General features: G+C 53.3%; 1 protein-coding gene across 1 annotated transcript in view; it reads right to left on the bottom strand.

Moving 5' to 3' along the window:
- ELL (elongation factor for RNA polymerase II) overlaps nt 1-12,035 on the bottom strand; it is an 83,572-nt gene extending 71,537 nt beyond the window's left edge. The window contains exon 1 of the mRNA XM_065874666.1: nt 11,901-12,035. Within this exon, the coding sequence (XP_065730738.1) occupies nt 11,901-12,035 (135 nt within the window). The remainder of the gene's footprint in view (nt 1-11,900) is intronic.
- Between the last annotated feature and the right edge of the window lie 7,493 nt (nt 12,036-19,528).

The following is a 19,528-nucleotide window of genomic DNA, read 5'->3' on the forward strand; positions in this document are numbered from 1 at the left end:
AGTCCCCCCCGAGGGCAAGCGGGCTGCATCTGCCCACTGGGTCCAGAAAAAAACACTGCTCCTCCTCCCCCTCATGCACCTTCACACAGGCCCTGAGGCCAGGTCAAGGGCAGGAGCGGGGTCAACGGTACTGGAGGTCTTGAAGGCTGAAGCTCAGCCTGTACCTGCCCAGTGCCCCACAAAGGGCAGTGCCTGACCTTTGGGGTCTCCAAGCCGCTTCCCACCTGGAAGAAAGCCCATTTTCTGAAACAGTCCCCTTGTGATTCAACATGGGACACAAACTGCTAAACTCACAAAAGTCGAGTAGATTCTGCCACATCGGAGCTCATGACTAGGGTAGGGCCCAGCAGCCTCAGGTGCCCGCAGGGAGAAGCCCAGACCCTCCCTGTCACATGACCTCAGGGCCTCTCTTTGGTTTTAGGGGGAGTGGGGAGCACAGAAGTCTTGCCTTTGGAAGGGCAGGAAGTGGTGAGGGTGGCAGAGAGCTGAGCTACCTGAGCTGACCCCATGTCACACACACTCCCACCCTTCCCTGGCCCTCAGTCCCCACTGCTTGCCCCCCCCACAGGTTCTCCAGACCACCCAAGGTACGTACTAACTCTCCCAACTTAGAGACCCGGGTCCTGACTGGGCCCAGGCTCCTACACAGTCACTGCTATCTCAACTCATTACTGTTATCCTCCCCTTGTCACTGTCATCTCCACTTGACCACAGCTTCTCATTCAGGGTGGGGCCACACCTGCTCTCCCTGCCCTTCCTGTCATCTGCTCCCAGGGGTGACCCTCTCAAAATCTTCCCTCAGGCAGGACCTGAAGCCAGCCCAAGCCCACCTCAAGTGTGGGTACCAACATGCCTCCGTTCTGCTGGGGTCAGGTTCTCTGTCACCTTCACAGGGAACTCCTGAGCCTATCAATGGTCCAACAAGTGCCAGAGGCCCTTCAGACCTTAACTCTCACCAGAGAGTCACAAGCATCTTGGTACATTTTAAAGGCTCCAAGATCACCTCTCACCCATCAGGATGGTTACTATCAAAAAAGGAGAAAATAGGGCTTCCCTGGTGGCGCAGTGGTTGAGAGTCCACCTGCCGATGCAGGGGACGCAGGTTCGTGCCCCGGTCCGGGAAGATCCCACATGCCGCAGAGCGGCTGGGCCCATGAGCCATGGCCGCTGAGCCTGCGTGTCCGGAGCCTGTGCTCCACAACGGGAGAGGGAGAGGCCACAACAGTGAGAGGCCCGTGTATCAAAAAAAAAAAAAGGAGAAAATAAGTGATGGTGAGGATGTCAAGAAACTGAAACCCTTGTGCACTGTTGGTGGGAATGCAAAATGGTGTAGCTGCTATGGAAAACAGTATGGAAGTTCCTCAAGAAGTTAAACATAGGACTTCCCTGGTGGCGCAGTGGTTCAGAATCTGCCTGCCAATGCAGGGGACATGGGTTTGAGCCCTGGTCTGGGAAGATCCCACATGCCACGGAGCAACTAAGCCCATGCGCCACAACTACTGAGCCCTGGCACCACAACTACTGCAGCCCGTGCACCTAGAGCCCGTGCTCCGCAACAAGAGAAGCCACTGCAATGAGAAGCCCACACACTGCAATGAACAGTAGCCCCAGCTGGCCGCAACTAGAGAAAGCCTGTGCACAGCAACGAAGACCCAAAGCAGCCAAAAATAAATAAATAAATTTATTTTTAAAAAAAGAAGTTAAACATAGAATATGATCCATATGATCCAGCAATCCCACTTCTGGGTGTATATCCAAAAGAACTGCAAGCTGGGACTCAGATAACTGTTCACCTATGTTCACAGCAGCATCATTCACAGCAGCCAAGAGGTGGAAACAACCCAAATGTCCACTGACAGATGAATGGATAAGCAAAAAGTGGTAGATCAAAACGATGGAGAATTATTCAGCCCTAAAATGGAAGAAAATACTGACACATACTACACCATGGACAAACCTTGAGGTCATTAGGCTAAGTGAAATAAGCCAGTCACAAAAGGACAAATACTGTACGATTCCACTTTTAAGAGGTCCCTAGAGCCATCAAATTCATAGAGACGGAAAACAGAATTGTGGTTGCCAGAGGCTGGGGGAGGGGAACGGGCAGTTAGTTTTTAATGGGGACAGAGGTTCAGTTTGGGAAGATGAACAAGTTCTGGAGATGGATGGTGGTGATGGCTGCACAGCAATGTGAATATATATACTTGATGCCACTGAACTGTGCACTTAACAATGGTTAAGATGGCAAATGTATGTTATGTGAATTTTACAATTAAAGATAAAAAATAACAGGACTTCCCTGGTGGTGCAGCGGTTAAGAATCCGCCTGCCAATGCAGGGGACACGAGTTTGAGCCCTGGTCCAGGAAGATCCCACGTGCCGCTGAGCAACTAAGCTCGTGGGCCTCAACTACTGAGACTGTGCTCTAGAGCCCTCAAGCCACAACTACTGAGCCCATGTGCCACAACTACTGAAGCCCACGCGCCTGGAGCCCGTGCTCTGCAACAAGAGAAGACACTGCAATGAGAAGCCCGCGCACCACAACAAGAGTAGCCCCCACTCCACGCAACTAGAGAAAGCCCGTGTGCAGCAACAAAGATCCAACACAGATATAAATAAATAGGAGTGGCCTCAGCTATATATGGTTTCACTCTTAAAAAAAAAAAAAGATAAAAAATAACAATAGGGCTTCCCTGGTGGCGCAGTAGTTGAGAGTCCGCCTGCTGATGCAGGGGACACGGGTTCGCGTCCCGGTCCGGGAAGATCTCACATGCCGCAGAGCGGCTGGGCCCATGAGCCGCGGCCGCTGAGCCTGAGCATCCGGAGCCTGTGCTCCGCAACGGAAGAGGCCACAACAGTGAGAGGCCTGCATACCGCACAAAAAATAAAAAATAAGAATAATGAAAAATTTTTTTAGAAAAGGCTCTGAGAGATCCCAGGTAAAGACTGGGGTTGACTGGTCTTAGCACTCCCAAGGCCTCCCTGACCACAACCCTGGCCCCAGTCCTGCCTGTCACAGGAGGAAGCCCCCAAGGGAAAATGTTCATGCAAACAGTGAAATCAGCCATGGGGTCGAGCCTTCCACAGGGAGCCCCCAGGAAGGGGCTGCAGCCGTCTACACCCACACAAAGCAGAGGAGTCACAGCTACTCACTCACGGCTTCCCTGGATGATGAAATTAACCCCAACTTCTGGCTCAGGCACTCCTTACCCCCAACTTCCTCTGGCTGCTCCACCCTCCCAGCCTCCCTACCAGCCTCCCTCCTTCAGCCGCTCTCTCAGATCTCACGCTGACATTCTAGGTCTTTCCCGGATGGTTTCACTTGCCCTGCTTCCCAAGGGCACCTCCCTCCCCATCACCGCTGCATTTCTCCCGCCTGGCAGCCATCATCACCATGCCCTCAGCTGGCCTCCCCCATAGGGATGTGGGGACTGCAGGGTGAGACCAAGTCAGTCAGTCTAATAAACAGGACACGAAGGCCACGGGCATATATCCAGATGGGGAGAGAGGTAGGCCAGGGACTCCTCAGGCCTCTCATGCCCGTGTCCTGCCACTCCTGTCCAAAAAGAAGCCGAGGGGCCCAGGAAAGGGCAGGGGCGGACAGGGTGGCCCCTCGTTACTCGGCTTTTGCACACCTTTGCCAGGGCCACACTCAGCCAAGCTGGATGATGGAAGGGCCAGGAACCCCTCCTCACATACCTAGGGAACAGCATTCTCGAATGGAGAGGGAGTTTGGCCCCTCGAGACTGCCCTTGTGTGACTCCCCAATACTCACAAGCTTGAGCACAACCTGAAGGCAAAGATGGAGCCACCATATCCTGGGCTCTGGGGCTGATTTCTCACACTCTGCCGGCAGCAGCCACAAACCCAGTAGGCTCAGCAGTCATCCCCAGGCCCAGCCAGACACGTCTCCAGAAACCCAGGCACGACCTCCTGTCCCTCCTCAGCTCCATCTGGCCTCTGCTCACTGCCTGCTCCATCAGTAGTGCCCACTGAGGCCGCTCGAGGGATCAAGAAGCGGGATGCATGAGAGGGGCCAGCTCCCTCCGACACAGTGCGGTGGACTTCCAGGCAGGAAAGTGGCTAAAAAAGACTGGGGAAATCCATTTAATCTAGTCATTCTTTACTTTACAAAAAAATCCTTGACGATAGAGGCAAAGAAGTGGATATTTTAAATTCTGAAGGGCTTCACTTTCTCAGATCATTTGTAGAGTATGCGCGCGCGCACACACACACACACACACACACACACACACACACACACAAACACACACACACACACACACACACGGGGGCAGGAGTGGTCAGCATCCATACGTTTCGCCCATCTGACCTGGGAGGCCACTACAACTGCAGGTGTTGCTTCAACCCAGGAAACTGAGGCTTGGGAGGGAGCCAGCAGCCCGGGGCCCCCGCCAAGCCGCAGTCTCCCTTTCTGAAGGTCTACCAGGAGAACACCGACGATGGAGCAGTGATGTGGAGTATTAACCACAGCCCTTGATCATCGGCAGCTCATTAATTTCTTGAAAGCACAGCAGTCCAAGGCGGGCTGAACTTCTCCAGGACCTCCTGTTATGGAGTGTGCCTGGGAACCCTGGGAAGTGCTAAGCAAGCCTTGGGCCCTCGACCCAATGTTATCTGCACTTGGACGGCGTAGCCCACCTGCTCGCCTGCCCATGAGGCTGACTTGGGGTGACACTGACACCCAAATGCTGTCTCAGGGTGCAGCCCCTATGTCCAGGCCCAGCCTTGGCTCCCCCAGTGTCCAGAACACCCACTGTCCAGAAACTGGTCAATGCCAGCACAATAAAGGAAACCTGCTATCCAACTGCCCCTGAGCAACGAACACAATCCAAGAACCAGAAAAAGAAAGGCTGCTGGCTTCCAAGGCCACCACATCCGTTCTAAACCGCCTTCAAATTGCACTGGTTAGGACACTGGCAAGAAACTCATGACATCCACACCCTGAGACAAAGGTAGCAACCCAGAAAGACACGGGCCCTGAAGCAGCATCACCACGGCTGCACATGCACGTCTTCCACCTCGCTCCACATCAATGACGATGATGCTGATGCTGTTCACCCACCACAGACCTGCAGCAGCTCTCTGATCAGCCACAGTCGCCTTTCCTCCAGCCAAGAGTCACTCCAGAGGTGACCATCAGCGTCTCATCAAGCCCTGCATAACCCGACTCTCACAAACCCAGCTCAGGCATGACAGTAAGCCGAGCGTGCAAAGACACTTCTGCCCTATGGCCAGAATCAGGAAAGGTTAGAAATGTCCACCTCCCCCAACCAGGTACAGCCCAAATACTTCTACATCTGTCCCCTTGCCCGACCCCAGTGGACCCCAGCTCAGGCCATCAAAGTCTCCACCCCCAGCCTCCCCACCTCTAGGCCTGACCTCCCTGAGCATCCAACACCACAAACCAGACCATATCCCTCCTGGGCCTCGATTTCAACATACAATAGTTGCACCGTTCAGCACCTGCAACCTCCAGCTCCACTCTCAAATGCACAGGTACACCAGGGATGCCTGTCACTGCAATTCAGCATCTCTGCACAGCCCTCAGTACCGGACAGCAGACTAGGACTAAAGCCACTAAAAGACAAAGTTTAGCACTGCGATAAAAAAGAATCGAGACCTAAGATTATATGAGGACACCACTGTGATGTCCATTTCCTCTGGATCCAAGACAGAGGAAGGCGCTGAGGTGCCAACAACAGCCCATGGAACAGAGAATTGCTAGTGTTCTTCACTGAACTCTACAGCTTTTGTGGTAAAAAGAAAGAAACTTTTGACATGTGTCGCTTTTAAACAGGAGTTCGGTGACCCCACAAACTTCACAGACATGTGAGGCCCCCTCCCCTCTGGAAGGGTTGTGGCGAGTCACCAACGCACCCCTTTGACCTGGTGACTCAGCCAGGAGCCGCATCTCAGTGTGGCCAGGGAGGGACCCAGCTAGGAGGATATAATTAGCATCGGATTCCAGTGCAGCCACTTAGTGTGGGAACAGGAGATCTCCCCCTGAATGGTTTACTTGGACACCAGCTTCTTTATTAAAAAGCAAAGTGATAAAACTGCACATGGTGGCTGTCTGTGTCACTTACTGCACTACAGGTCAGAGGCTGTTTGCAGGGATTGTTCTGGAAAGCATCCCTGTGGTCTCTGGGTGACTGCAGAGTGGCCACGTATCGCTAGAGGTGAGATCTCAGACACCTCCAGGCCACGCGAGTCACAGACCAAGGAGAAAGTCATAAAGGCAGAGAGCAAGGGAGCAAGGCCCTACAAGTGAAGGACCTAGGGGAGGCAAACCCAAAGGCACAGGATGGATTTCCAGCCAGGCACGCTGAGCAGGGCTGTTGCCATGAAGAAGCAGATTTCCCAAAACCAGTGTCTGCTCCGGGACAAGAGATGCACGGAACAGGAGAAACAGTCTTGTTTTTCAAGGACTCCCCAGAGATGTCACAATCCGGGTGTGATGTCAAAACTACTTCCAAGGGTGATGAACTCTGGCCTTGCCGATGAGTCAACAGAGGGTGGGTTTCCGAGAGCCACCGGCTGTTTACACACAGTCACCATGGTGAATGGCTGCCGGAAGCCTAGTCAAGGGTCACAGTGGCAGATGCGGGGCTTGGCCCCTCACACAGCCTCATAGGCCATCTGCAGAAATGACCAGCACTCACTCCATACCCCAGGTTGCTCGCCTTCCCTCAGTAACTATGAGACATGCGCCTCTGGGAGGGACTCACCCCACCCAGACCTACTGAGTGCCCACCTTGAAACACACATGCAAACCGAACCCCTACGTCATGCTCCTGACACCAATGGGCCAGCCCAGTCCACTCGGCCACCACCCTTCAGAGAAGACAAAGCTCAAGGCCACACATACTGCATTCCAGCCAGATGCCCGGTTCTCAGCCCCATCCCAGCTGGGAGACTCCTTCTGGTGACTCGGCCTCCCAGAGTCTTTACCTGTTTCCTCACCTGAGAACTGAGAACCGCTCCCCACCACAGGGCTGACAGCCAGGGGACAAGATGAAGTAACATGTACAGCTCAGGCCAGCGCTGGCATGCAGGGCACAATCCACAGGCACTGGTTATCACCTGCAAGCTTTCTCAGGGGAGAGGGCACGGTACAGTCAAAGCTGGCGACTTCAGGAATTTGCATGGCCACTCATGTCACCAATGTTCTCGGGACCCTGGGATGCTGGCATGTCATGAGGACTTGAGACCACAGTGGGACTCCCTTTCATAGCTGTGGCTCAAACTCCCGCCCAACTGGAGAGGCAGCCTGGGCCAGTGAGGACAGTCAGCATGACCTCAGGCAGGCAACGCTGCCCCTCAGAGCCTCAACTGCCCCCAATGAACAGTGGGAACAATAAGCTAGCCTTCCTGCCAAAACTGTCAAGAAGGTGACACGTGCCTGGACAAAGGGCTTACAGGGCCTGGCCAGAGGCCAGGAGGGGCAGCGAATTTAGCTATTCCTGAAGACAGCTCGGGGACTTCCCTGGTGGCGCAGTGGTTAAGAATCGCCTGCCAATGCAGGGGACACAGGTTCAAGCCCTGGTCCAGGAAGATCCCACATGCCGCGGAGCAACTAAGCCCGTGTGCCACAACTACTGAGCCTGCGCTCTAGAGACCGTGCTCCACAACAAGAGAAGCCACCGCAATGAGAAGCCCGTGCACCGCCAACGAAGAGCAGGCTCTGCTCGCCACAACTAGAGAAAGCCTGTGTGGAGCAACGAAGACCCAACGCAGCCAAAAAAGTTAAAAAAATAAAGACAGCTCATATGAAAAACAGACAGGGCTGGCAAGAAGTGACCTAGTTAGGGCCGAGTGGGGCGGCCCCCCAGGAAGGAGAGACAAACCCACCTCCTGGGGCCTCACAGTGGGAGGGGAGTAGAGGCTAAATTAAGGCTCCTCCTGCCACCGGTGGCCAGGCTGACACCCACGCAGCTAGCCCCTTAGCAGCAGGCAAGCAGCCCCTAGCGTGGGTCAGAACAGTCACAGAGTACTGTTGCAGACCTCCTCTTCCTAAGCCCGTCCCAGGACAGAGCCCTGCAGCTGCCTCCACGTCTTTACCTGGGCCTTGCCCCCTGCCCAAACACCCTCCCCAGCCCCTCATGTCTCAAGGCCTATGCATGTGCCATGCCTGGAACTCACACCCCTTCCCCCCAGGGGACCCCTCGCCCAGCAGACCTCAGCTCTGGCATCTCCTAGGCAGCGCCCTTTCACATCGCCCCATTTTATTTCCTTCCTGACAATGACTGCTGACAAGCTCTTCATGATGATTTCTGTGCCACCCTGTTCATCATCTGTCTCCTGCCTCTAGAATGCCAGCCCGAGAGACCGGGGACTCATTTGGTCACTTATAAATGTCCAGCCCCTGAGCAGTGTCCCTGTACAGACCAGGCGCTCAATCAGATTTGGGAAAATGTAGGAGCCCAGGCTCTCCTATATTCTCTGCTCAAACCTCCAGGTGGGAACCAGCCCTGAGTACCGACACCAAGTGCTGAGAACCTGGGAGGGGTCAGGGCTGCACTGAGGGCCGCACGTGTGCCAAAGGAATCCCAACAGCCCTGAGAGGAGGAGCCAGAGCTCAGAGAGGGCAGGGGCCTGAGTCCGGAGAGAAGGATCTGGAGCTGGGAGGGGTCAGGTACTGGGACACTCATAATCCTAAAGAGAAGAAGGATCCAGAGCAGCCACTGGGATCCTCATAGCTCTGAGGAGGAGGACCTGGACTGGGAGGGGTCAGGCACTGACCCAAGGCCTCACGCAGGTAGAGCCGAGATTCAGAGATTCAAACCCAGATAGGCTCCAATTCCCAGGTTGTTTGGGCCCCTCCCTGGGCCCTCAATTTTTCGTGAACAACAATATGCTACTCTTCATCAAAGACCTTTTAATCTGGGGAGGGGAGGATCACTCAGCAACAGAGCCCACCAAATCCGAGGATGAAATACTCAGGTGGTCGAGGGAGGTGCCCCAGGGAAGGCCACTTCCGTTCAATCACCGTCAGGGACACTTCTCTGAACAGGCGCTTGATGCTGTCTTGGAAAGATGGGTTGTGTTTACGCTTCCCCTCTCTTCTCTCCCGGAAGTAACCCATCACGGTGAAAAGGGAGATCCATGGGAGTGCCTTGGGATGCACTCAAGAGTGCGTGAAGCCCAAGTCTGGACGGTGGCAGCTGCACATATGACTACATCTTTACCTTCCACCATGTTCCAGGCTGGTCACTAGGTCTGTACAAAGGCAGCTCAGACTCCAGACCTCTCTGCAGAGGGAAGCTGTCAGGGACTTCTCCGGCTACTCCAACAGCTAGGCTCCCAGGAGCCACAGAGAAAGTTTTGAAGGATGCTCCTCTCCAGGTCCCTGCCACATCTGAGTCTGTAAAAACCTCTTTGCAATTACAGTTGCCCCTTGAACAACACGGGGGTTAGGGGCACCAATCCCTGAGCAGTCAAAAGTCCCTTATAAACTTTATAGTCGGCCCTCCATATTCTGAGTGCTGAATCTGCAGATTCAACCAACCGTGGGTCCCCTAGTACTGTAGTATGTGTTTAGTGAAAAAAATCCACATACAAGTGGACCCGGGCAGTTCAAACCTGTGTTGTTCAAGGGCAACTGTAAAAATTTTGTAAAAGTAAAAACCCTCCCCACAAGTTGCCACTGGCGAACCATATAACCACAGCGCTAGAGAACAGAAAACTCTAGACGCTACTGACAGTCAAACATATGGGGTTTTGTTAATAACCAGTACACTTCACTAGTCACACAAACAAGTTCTTCAAGTCGCCTTCCCCATGCCCACCACCCAAGAACACTGACTGTGCCCAAGCTGCCCTGATTTTACTTCAGTCCACTACATTGCCCACTGGATAAGATTAAATACAAAACTGCCAAGTAACTTAAATGACAAGTCAGCCTCTGAGAAAAATGAAAGTTTGAGTCACCCTCAAAATTTAGCCCAGCCAGCCAAGTTAACACGAGTAGCTTGAGAAGGAGAAGCTCTTCGAGGGAGCCCTTTCCGGCTGATCAACACAAACATACACAGCTGGGCTCTCCGTGGGACGAACTTGAGTCTACAGTTATACCTTCACCCTCACAGGAGGAAGATCCAGCTTAGGGGATGTAACCAACACCCTAAATTAAAAATAGCAGCGTGACAGCATGAGGTGGACGCACAGGCAGGCCTTCCGGACAACAAGATCAAGGGAGGGCAGCATGGCAGGGAAGGCGGGGCTCCGAACTCACAGTGACCAGGTACCAAGCTCACCTTATTTACATGACGCATAAGCTCTCCCCCAGCTGTTTCTAGGAAATCCTGCCTTCCAGGGGAACAAGTCAGAACTGCCCTGGGAAAAAGACTCCCGGCTGGAATTCCACAAGGAAAGGAGGTTCAAGCTGGCCACCGTGCCCCCTCCTCCTCACCTGCATTGGCACCCCAGCCTCACCTTGGGGAATCCCTTTTGACAAGGTGAGAACTCACTCTTCTAGAAAGATGAAATCCCGGTTCTATGAAGGGGAAACTGAGACATGAGGACAGGAAGGAAATTGTCCAAAAAAGGGGGAAGAAGAGCGGGAAGGGTGGGCACTGGGAACAAAACAGGGGAAGAAATTCCCAGCTTAGCTAATGGTGCCGAACAAGTCCAGGGCAGGAAGAAAGCCACATTCCTTCCTAGTTAGTCTCTCTCCTCACCCGCCCGAGGCCCCCCCATCCCCAGTACACACGCGCGCACACACACGCACACGGCAGGGCCTCCCTGAACCTGATGCCAGACCCCTCCCCCTACAGCCACTGACTATGAAGCCCCCACTTTCCAGGAAAGGAGGAAAAGGGCTCCCAAACCACCTCCCCTCAGGACCTGACCACTGGGCACCTGCAACTTCTTTCCCAACACAGGAGGAGGGTGCCATGACACAAACAGAAATGGGAAGAAGCAGTTTCTGACCACGGGCCCCAGATGTGCCCCAAAGTCAGGCCTGAAAGAAGGTAGAAAGAAGCCTCTCCCCAACCCCCCGGGCCAGGTGGCAGAACTGAAACGCCTCGAACTTCCCGAGATGGGCCCAAATCGGCCCCTGAGAAGTTTGAGTCAGCAGCCAGGTGCAGTGGCCAGAGCTCCTCCCCAGGTGCCCACAACAGGCTCCCAGCTTGGGAGAGGCACCATGCCAGCAATTCCCTCCCCAAAACACTCCCACTTTCTAAAGGTGTCCAGTGATTCAGGTTCACCTAGGGAGTTGGGGACAAGCTGTCAGGTTCTGCCCAAACTCCCCTTCACAAGAACCAAGAGTGAACCCAACTCCAGAGGCCTCATTGGAAAGCATCAAAGACGGCCCCCAAGTGTAGACACAACCTCCATAAACAAACGGAACAGGACCCCACAGATGCCCCGACAGCAGTGCCCCACTGACCCACCCTGCCAGCGTCCTAGACGGAAAAGCTGCTCCCCAGGAGTGCAGTCAGCCTTCCCTACCAGCCACCCTGCAAGGAGCCAGACTGAGAAGTCCCAAACCCCCACCTCCCGTGCTCGGACGGCGCTGCCTCCACCCCCTCCCCTGGTCAGGTGAAAAAACGAGTTCCTGCCCAGGTGCCGGGTAAGTCGGGAAAGGCCCCGGACGCCTCCAGGTGCCGACACAGACGTCCCCCGGACCAGGCGCGCGAGTTCGGGCCCCTCGGCCGCCCTGGGCCGCCCGCCAGGGTCGTCTCCCCGCGCCGAGGCTCCCCGCGCTCCGAGCCGGACAGGCGCCCACCCCGCGCCCCACTGGCCCAGGAACCCGCGATCAGCACCTCAGACGCCGGACCCCGAGCCCCCAGGCAAGGACGCCACGGAGAGGGACGCGCGAGGCCGACCTGCGCCCCGACGTCCCCGACGGCCGCGCCAAGCCCCGTGCCGCTCACCTGGCTGGCGCGGTAGCTCTCGAAGGCCCTCAGGGCACTGTCGGTGAGCTTCACGTGGAACACGGACACCTTGCTGCCGTCGCTCACTCGCCCGCACGACAGCCCGTAGCTCCGAGCCTCCTTCAGCGCCGCCATCTTGCGACCATCACTCCCCCGCCCCCCCTTCCCGGCTCCAGGGCCGGAGGCGCGCCGGCCACGCCCCACCCCGCCGCCCGCTGACGCGCTGCATTATTCATGACACGCGATTGGCCACGCCCCCTCCGGATCCAGCGAGAACCACAATCGCCGCCGCACCCCGCGCCGACGTGCTGCATTATTCGTGAGACACGGCTGGCCACGCCACCCTGCGGGCCTAGTGAGGCCCACAGTCACCGCCCGGACTTCCTGCATATTCATAAGGCGCGGATGGCCCCACCTCTCAAGACTCTAGAGGTGTCCACTTTCGTGCCCGGACTCCGCCCCGACACGCGCCCACCTTCAGGCCCCGCCTCAATGTGTATTATTCATGACCCTGACAACCAGGCCTGTCGAAGCCCCGCCCCACCAGCCGCTGACGTGATGTATTACTTATGCAGTCTCTCCAAGTCTTCCGCCTTTGGCTTCTGTTGAGAGCCCCAACGAGGGCGCGGAGGGGGCCAGGCCGGCGCAAAACACGTGGGGGGGGGGGGGGGGGGGGGCGGAACCAGCTGCAGGCTGAGTGGGTGGGCGTGACTATGCAAACCGAGCGCGCGTTGGACGCTGGGTTGGGCTGGTGGGGCTTCCTTAAGGTTGTTGGGGAATTGTTGGGGCTGGTAAACTTTGCTCGCAATAAGACTAGACTTTTTTTTTTTTTTTTAATATTTATTTATTTATTTTGGCTGCGCTGGGCCTTAGTTGCGGCATGCGTGTGGGATCTAGTTCCCCCACCAGGGATTGAACCTGGGCCCCCTACATTGGGAGCGCAGAGTCTTACCCACTGGACCACCATGGAAGTCCCAAGAGTAGACTTTTAATAGAATAAAATCCTACATCCCCACAGGCCCTGAGAGATGGTGGTTGTCCAGTTCTCCTATTAAAAAAAAATTTCACATATAAAATTAACCCATTTAAAGTGTACAATACTGTGGCATTTAGTACATTCACAGTGCTGTGCAGTCACTACCACTATCTAGTTCCAGAACATTTTCATCACCCCTAAAGGAAACCCTATACCCACTAAGCAGGTTATTCCTCACCCCCCTCCCCAGGCCCTAGCAACCACTAAGCTACTTTATCTATGAATTTGCTTTTTCTAGACATTTCGTATTAATGGAATCATACAATATGTGACCTTCTGTGACTGGTTTCTTTCACTCAGCATGATGGCTTCAAGGTTAGTCCATGCTGTTACCTGTATCAATGCTTCATCCCTTTTTATGACTGAATAATATTCCATTGTGTGGATAAACCACATTTTGTTTATCCATTCATCCACTGATGGACATGTGGGTTGTTTCCACTTTTTCACTATTACGAATAGTGCTGCTGTGAACATTTATGTACATGGTTTTGTGTGGACAGATGTTTTCCCTTCTCTTGGATCTATACCTGGGAATGAAATTGCTAAGTCATATGGTAATTCTATGTTTAACCTTCTGAGAAACTGCCAAACTGTTTTTCACAGGAACTGCGCCATTTTATCAATTTCTTGTTTTACATGTGGGGAAACTAAAGCTGAAGACCAGCTCTGGCTTGCCCAGGAAAGCTCCTCCTGGGCTCCTGGGTCTTCTGACCTGCAAAAAGTTCCTGAGTTGTTTTCCTTCTCGCTTGAATCTAATTTACGGTGGTCATAGAATGAATATTTTGAGGCAAGACAGGAAGGTGAAGGTGTATGTCTCTACCCAGGTGGTCTCATTAGTTCTGCCCACCAGTGCCAGGCTGGCACTACCATCTCTTTACCCCCGATCATGAACTGCTGACCCTAAAGGCAATGCTAGATTCTGTGAAACCTTTTTCCATACCTGTCATTAATATCTCCATTTACAAATGGAGAAACTGAGGCTCAAAAGGGTTAGGCAACATGTGACGATATTCACCCTACCAGTGAATGGGCTGCTTGGAACTTTGAACTTGGATCTTTCTGATCCAGAGCCCTCCTGATTACCCTTCATCCTGCCTCTGGTACCTGGGTCCCTTTCTGTATTTCCTCATTGAACAACCCCAGCACAGGGCCTAGCACAGAGTAGGTGCTCAGGAAATATGTGTTGAATTAATAAATGATCTCATTTAATCCTCACAACACAGCTATCAGCCCATTTCAGGGATGAGGAGAGCGAGGCTCGGAGAATCTGGAAGGTCTTACATACTGCTGCAGAGATTCCAACTCCAGCCTGTCTGAGCTCAGGGCCAAAGCTCTGGGATCCTCCACCCTTCACCTAGGATCAGATCATCCTACCACCAACATGCGAGCACTTGCTCAGACACGCTGACCCATTTACCCACTGCTGTGGCCAACTGCGTATCCGGAGGCTGGGCCAGGAAAATATTGGAGCAGGCCAGGGCTGCACTGCCCCTAGAAGGGCCACAGAAGGGCAAGAAGGGTAGCTGTGGAGCAGGCAGTCTGGAGTTAAGAGGATGGGGAGGGGAGAGACAGCCAGACTGCTGAATGGAGTAGAATATGGGAGGAGCCAGCTCTAAGTGCTGACCAGCTTACTGTGTGACATTGGGAAAGGCACTTCCCCTCTCTGAGTGTAAGTGGATTCATCTGAGAAACAGACAACAGTACTAGTAAGAGTCACCCCACGTAGAGTGTTTAAAACACACAAGGCTCTGTGCTCAGTGTCTGGCACCCACAACTGCCTTTCGGGGTGGATACAGTGGCTTGGTCCCATCTGCCAGATGAGGAAACTGAGCCCTTAGAGAAGTTAAAAGACTTAGGAACAATGCAACCATGGGCTGTAGTGCTTGGTAACAAGTATTGATTTTTCTCCACTTTACACTGAATGCCCCAGTGGCTCCCAACAGGACCCCTGAAATGATAATGGAGGAAATCATCAGGCATTGGCATGCTCTCCAAAAGCCTTTAAGAACTAGGTCACCCAAGAAATTGGAAGCCAGTTGATCACCTTGAGTAGCCTCTCAACATACATTCCACTTAACAAGCCCATTGAAAAAGGTCTAGCTCTGTGATGGGAACAGTGACACTAGCCTGACCCTCACCCCTTGTAGCCTTGGATGTGTCTCACCCTCTCTGTTCCTCATTTTGCTCATCCATAAAATAGGGATAATAACAGCATTTACCCAAGAGCCTGGCCCTAGACCAAAGGCAAATGGCATCGTCATGGAAATTGTTATTATTATTAATGGGTTTACAAGAGTTTATGTACATAACCTCTTTCCGTTAGACATTTATGTTCTTTGCAGTTTGTGGGTTTTTAAACCGCACTGGGATGAACACCCACTATTCATTAGTTGGCTATCGCTAATATATGTATTAGTTTGCTATTGCTGCCTATTGCTGTGTAACAAAGTATCTCAAACTTAGTGACTCAATATAAGGAACATTTATTATCTCACAGTTTCTGTGAGTCATAAGTCTAGTATGTTTTAACTGGTTCTCTGCTCAGGGTCTCATGAGGCTGTAATCAAGGTATTGGCTTGACTGTGTCCTTATCCAGAGGCTCAAGTGGAGAAGGATCTGTGTTCAAACTCCTTCAGGTTGTTGGCAGAACTCATTTTTTGGTGGTCGTAGGACTGAGGTCCCCACTTCCTTGCTGTCAGCTGGGGGCCACTTTCAGGCGCTGGCCACGTGGCCCCCTCCATCTCAGCAATAGAGACCTCCCTCATGTTGAATCCCTCTGACTTCCTCTTCTACAACCAGCAGGGTCAGGCCCACCCAGGTTATCTTAAGGTAAACTGTGCCCAATAACAACACAATCATGGGAGTGAGGTCTAACACATTTCCAGACCGGGGATGACACAGGATGAGAAATCTTAGAAACTCCTTAAAACTTCTGCAACGCACAGCCCTTAGAGACACATCTGTGCACATCTGTCCCAGAACTTCCTGAAACTTGAGATGCTAAGTCAGAGCAAATGGACCTTTGGGATTTTTTTTTTTTTTTTTTTTTTTTTTTTTTTTTTTTTGCGGCACGCGGGCCTCTCACTGTTGTGGCCTCTCCCGTTGAGGAGCACAGCTCTGGACGCGCAGGCTCAGCGGCCATGGCTCACGGGCCCAGCCGCTCCGCGGCATGTGGGATCTTCCCGGTCCTGGGCACGAACCCGTGTCCTCTGCATCGGCAGGCGGACTCTCAACCACTGTGCCACCAGGGAAGCCCGACCTTTGGGATTTTGAAGCAAACAATTTTGCAGCAAAGGGAACGTGATGATCCATGAGAACACTCAGTTTGGAGCTGGCCCCTTTGCATGGTGGGGTGGCCAGCAAGCAGCCTGCTCCGGTGCTCCCTTAGCTGGGCACCTCAGAGCCAGCAAGTCTACCTTTTGGGGCCTCAGGACTCATTTGTGCAATGGGTAGGGGGGCGCTCACAGCTCTTCTCGGGATGGGGGTAAAGACATCTGTTGTCAGGGATCCCCAAGACCGCCCTCAGGTTTGATAATTCACTAGGAGAACTCAGAAAAGCTGTTACATTCGTGACTGTGGTTGATCACAGCGAAAGGATAAAGATCAGCAAAGGAAAAGGGTGCATAAGGCAGAAACCAAGAGAAACCAGGCACAAGCTTCTGGTTGCAGACAGCACTGAATTTTCCCAGCAATGGCTGTGACAACACACATGGAATACTGCCATCCAGGGAAGCTCACCCGAGCCTTGTCCAGGGTTTTTGTTGGGGAGGAGGGGTCAGTCATGCAGATATGGCTGACCACCCATGCGATGAAATTCAGTCTCCAGCCCATCCAGAGGTTGAACTGATACCATGTGGCCAAAAGCCCCCACCCTAAATCATATTGTTAGCATGGACTATCTGGTGTGGCCCACGACCTCAGGTAAACACTTATACCAGTCAGGACATTCCAAGAGTCTAGAGGTGACCTCCCAGGTGCCAGTCAAGGGCCAGTCCTTTAAATGTGCATAGTTTGGACAACCCAGGCCTGATGAGTTATTTCTTTACCACTCTAAAGCAGGTGGGGCTCCAGGTGCCCTCATGGCTCCAGCAGAAGTACCACAGAAGGCTTTAATAGTTCACTGTGTGTCACGTGACCACCCAGGAGCCAATCACTGTGGCCAGGGGGCTAGAATGCTCTGATTGGTCAGGCCTGGGTTGCAGATCCACCCCTGAAGGCTGGTGGGGAACCAGCTCCATCTGCATGATGAGGAGTAAAGGTGAGTTCCACGAGGAGGAGAAATAGAGCACAAGCATTCAGAGACACTGATGATTCCACACTGGGTGACCCCAGCCAACACTCCCCACCGGGAAGTTGTCCTTTAAGGATGACATGAGATGGAAGTATGCAAAGGTCATCCCACTGAAGTGCTCGGGAGACATGAGCTCTCACACGCAAAGCTCATTCTACCATGTTCACTTCCAACTCACAGCCCACTGAGAGTCGCGCCCCTCGAGGGCAAGTTCAGGCTGAGTCATCGCCCAAGACAGGGTACACAGAAGGCACTGGTATACGTTTTGATGTGAAAGAAGAATCCATCCTAGTTGTCCTCTGAACATACCACGCACCATCCAGCCAGCACACCTTTGCACATGCTATGCCTGAACCAGGAGCAAGCACCGTTTGCCACCCACCAAAGGCCTCCTTGTGCCTTTAGGGCAACTTCGATGCCCCTCGTCCTGGATGCCCTGGCTCCTCACCCCAACCCTGTTCAGACTACCGAGGATGGAATGACCAAGGGGGTGAACACATTAAAGTCACACATCTGGCCATGGCATTCAAGGCCTTTCTCATCTCCTGGCATTAACTTGCAGTAAGATGCAGAACCAGCTCGTGGGTGGAGCATGTGCTCTGGAGGCAGGCCGACCTGGGCCAAATCCTGCCTGTTGCTTCCAGGTAGTGGGACCCTGGACAGGAGCTGTCTCCTCTCTGGGCCTTAGTCTGCTCAGCTAATAATGGGACACAACCAAAGCAACCGTGGAGAAAAGTCAGGCACACCCAGCCTGACTCCATCATTACTAAAAAGCTACAGTCTTCAGGACAGTGTGGAACCTGCCAAGGGGACACAGAGACCCTCACCATGGAGCAGAGTCCAGAAAAGACACATGTGTGGTCAGTTGCTTTTGACAAAGCTGCCACAGTAACTCACTAGGGAAAAGTAAGTTTTCCCCACAGATGTTTCTGCAACAGCTGGATGGCTACATGGAAAAAAATGGGGACTTCCCCGGTGCTCCAGCGGCTACGGCTCTGCACTCCCAATGCAGGGGGCCCAGGTTCGATCCCTGGTCACGGAACTAGATCCCACACGCCGCAACTAAGAGGTTTTTTTTTTTTTCTTTGCGGTACGCGGGCCTCTCACTGCTGTGGTCTCTCCCATTGCGGAGCACGGGCTCCAGACGCACAGGCTCAGCGGTCATGGCTCACGGGCCCAGCCGCTCCGCGGCATGTGGGATCTTCCCGGACCGGGGCACGAACCCACGTCCCCTGCATTAGCAGGCAGACTCTCAATCACTGTGCCACCAGGGAAGCCCGCAACTAAGAGTTTGTGTGCTGCAACTAAAGGTCCCACATGCAGCAACGAAGATCTCGTGTGCTGCAATTAAGACCCAGCACAGCCAAATTAATTAATTAATATTTTAAAAGAAGAAAAAAATGAACCTCAACCCCAACCTCACACCACATACAAAAATTAACTCAAAGTGGCTCATAGATCTCAATGCAAAAGCTAAAGCCATAGGACGTTTAAAAGAAAACCTAGAAAATCTCTACAAGCTGGGCTCAGCAAATATTAACAAAAAGCACATGGAATGGAAGAAAAAAAACTGACAAATTGGACTGCATCAAATTTTAAATATCTGCTCTTTGAAGGACATCATTAAGAAAATGAAAAGTGAGCCACAGAGTGGGAACTACATTCACAATATACCTATACGACAAAGGACTTGTCCCCAGAATACATGAAAAATGGGCACAGAACAAGGCTGCTGTGGGTAAACAGTGGACTAACCCCATTGCCAGCATACAATCAGTGCTCAGGAATGTCAGCGGTGGTGACTCTCACACCCAGGCCAGGAAGTCACCCCAGCTGGCCCACAGTCCCGCTGGCCAACCTTCAGGCCAGCTTCCCAGTCTGAAGTCAAGGAGACTGAGGAAAGAGGGGGTATCCTGCCTGAGATGCAGGTCTCCTGAGCCTGGCCAACCCATGGTCCCCGCCCCAGCACCTTCCATGGAGCCCCCTTCCTGTCTGAGGACAAGGTAGAAACCTAAGGGGGCTGAATGGTGGAGAGGAGAAGCAGGTCCAAGCCACCCCAATTTATGCCCTGAGAGTAATCCAGGTGGCCCAGCAAAGGCCTGGAGCAGGCAGGGCAAAGATCTAGTTTCCAGGCCTGATGGCCACCTTCTGCTGGGTGGCTGTGGCCAGTTGCTTCTACTCCTGGACTGTAAGGGATGGGGGCAGGCCGAACACTTGTGTGGTCTATCTCAGAGACAGCAGCAGTGAGAGGAACTCAGGCTAATAAAGGCCCAAACACTGGCTCTGGCTGTCCTGGTT

Source organism: Phocoena phocoena, chromosome 3, assembly GCF_963924675.1.
Source record: "Phocoena phocoena chromosome 3, mPhoPho1.1, whole genome shotgun sequence".
NCBI lineage: Eukaryota > Metazoa > Chordata > Mammalia > Artiodactyla > Phocoenidae > Phocoena > Phocoena phocoena.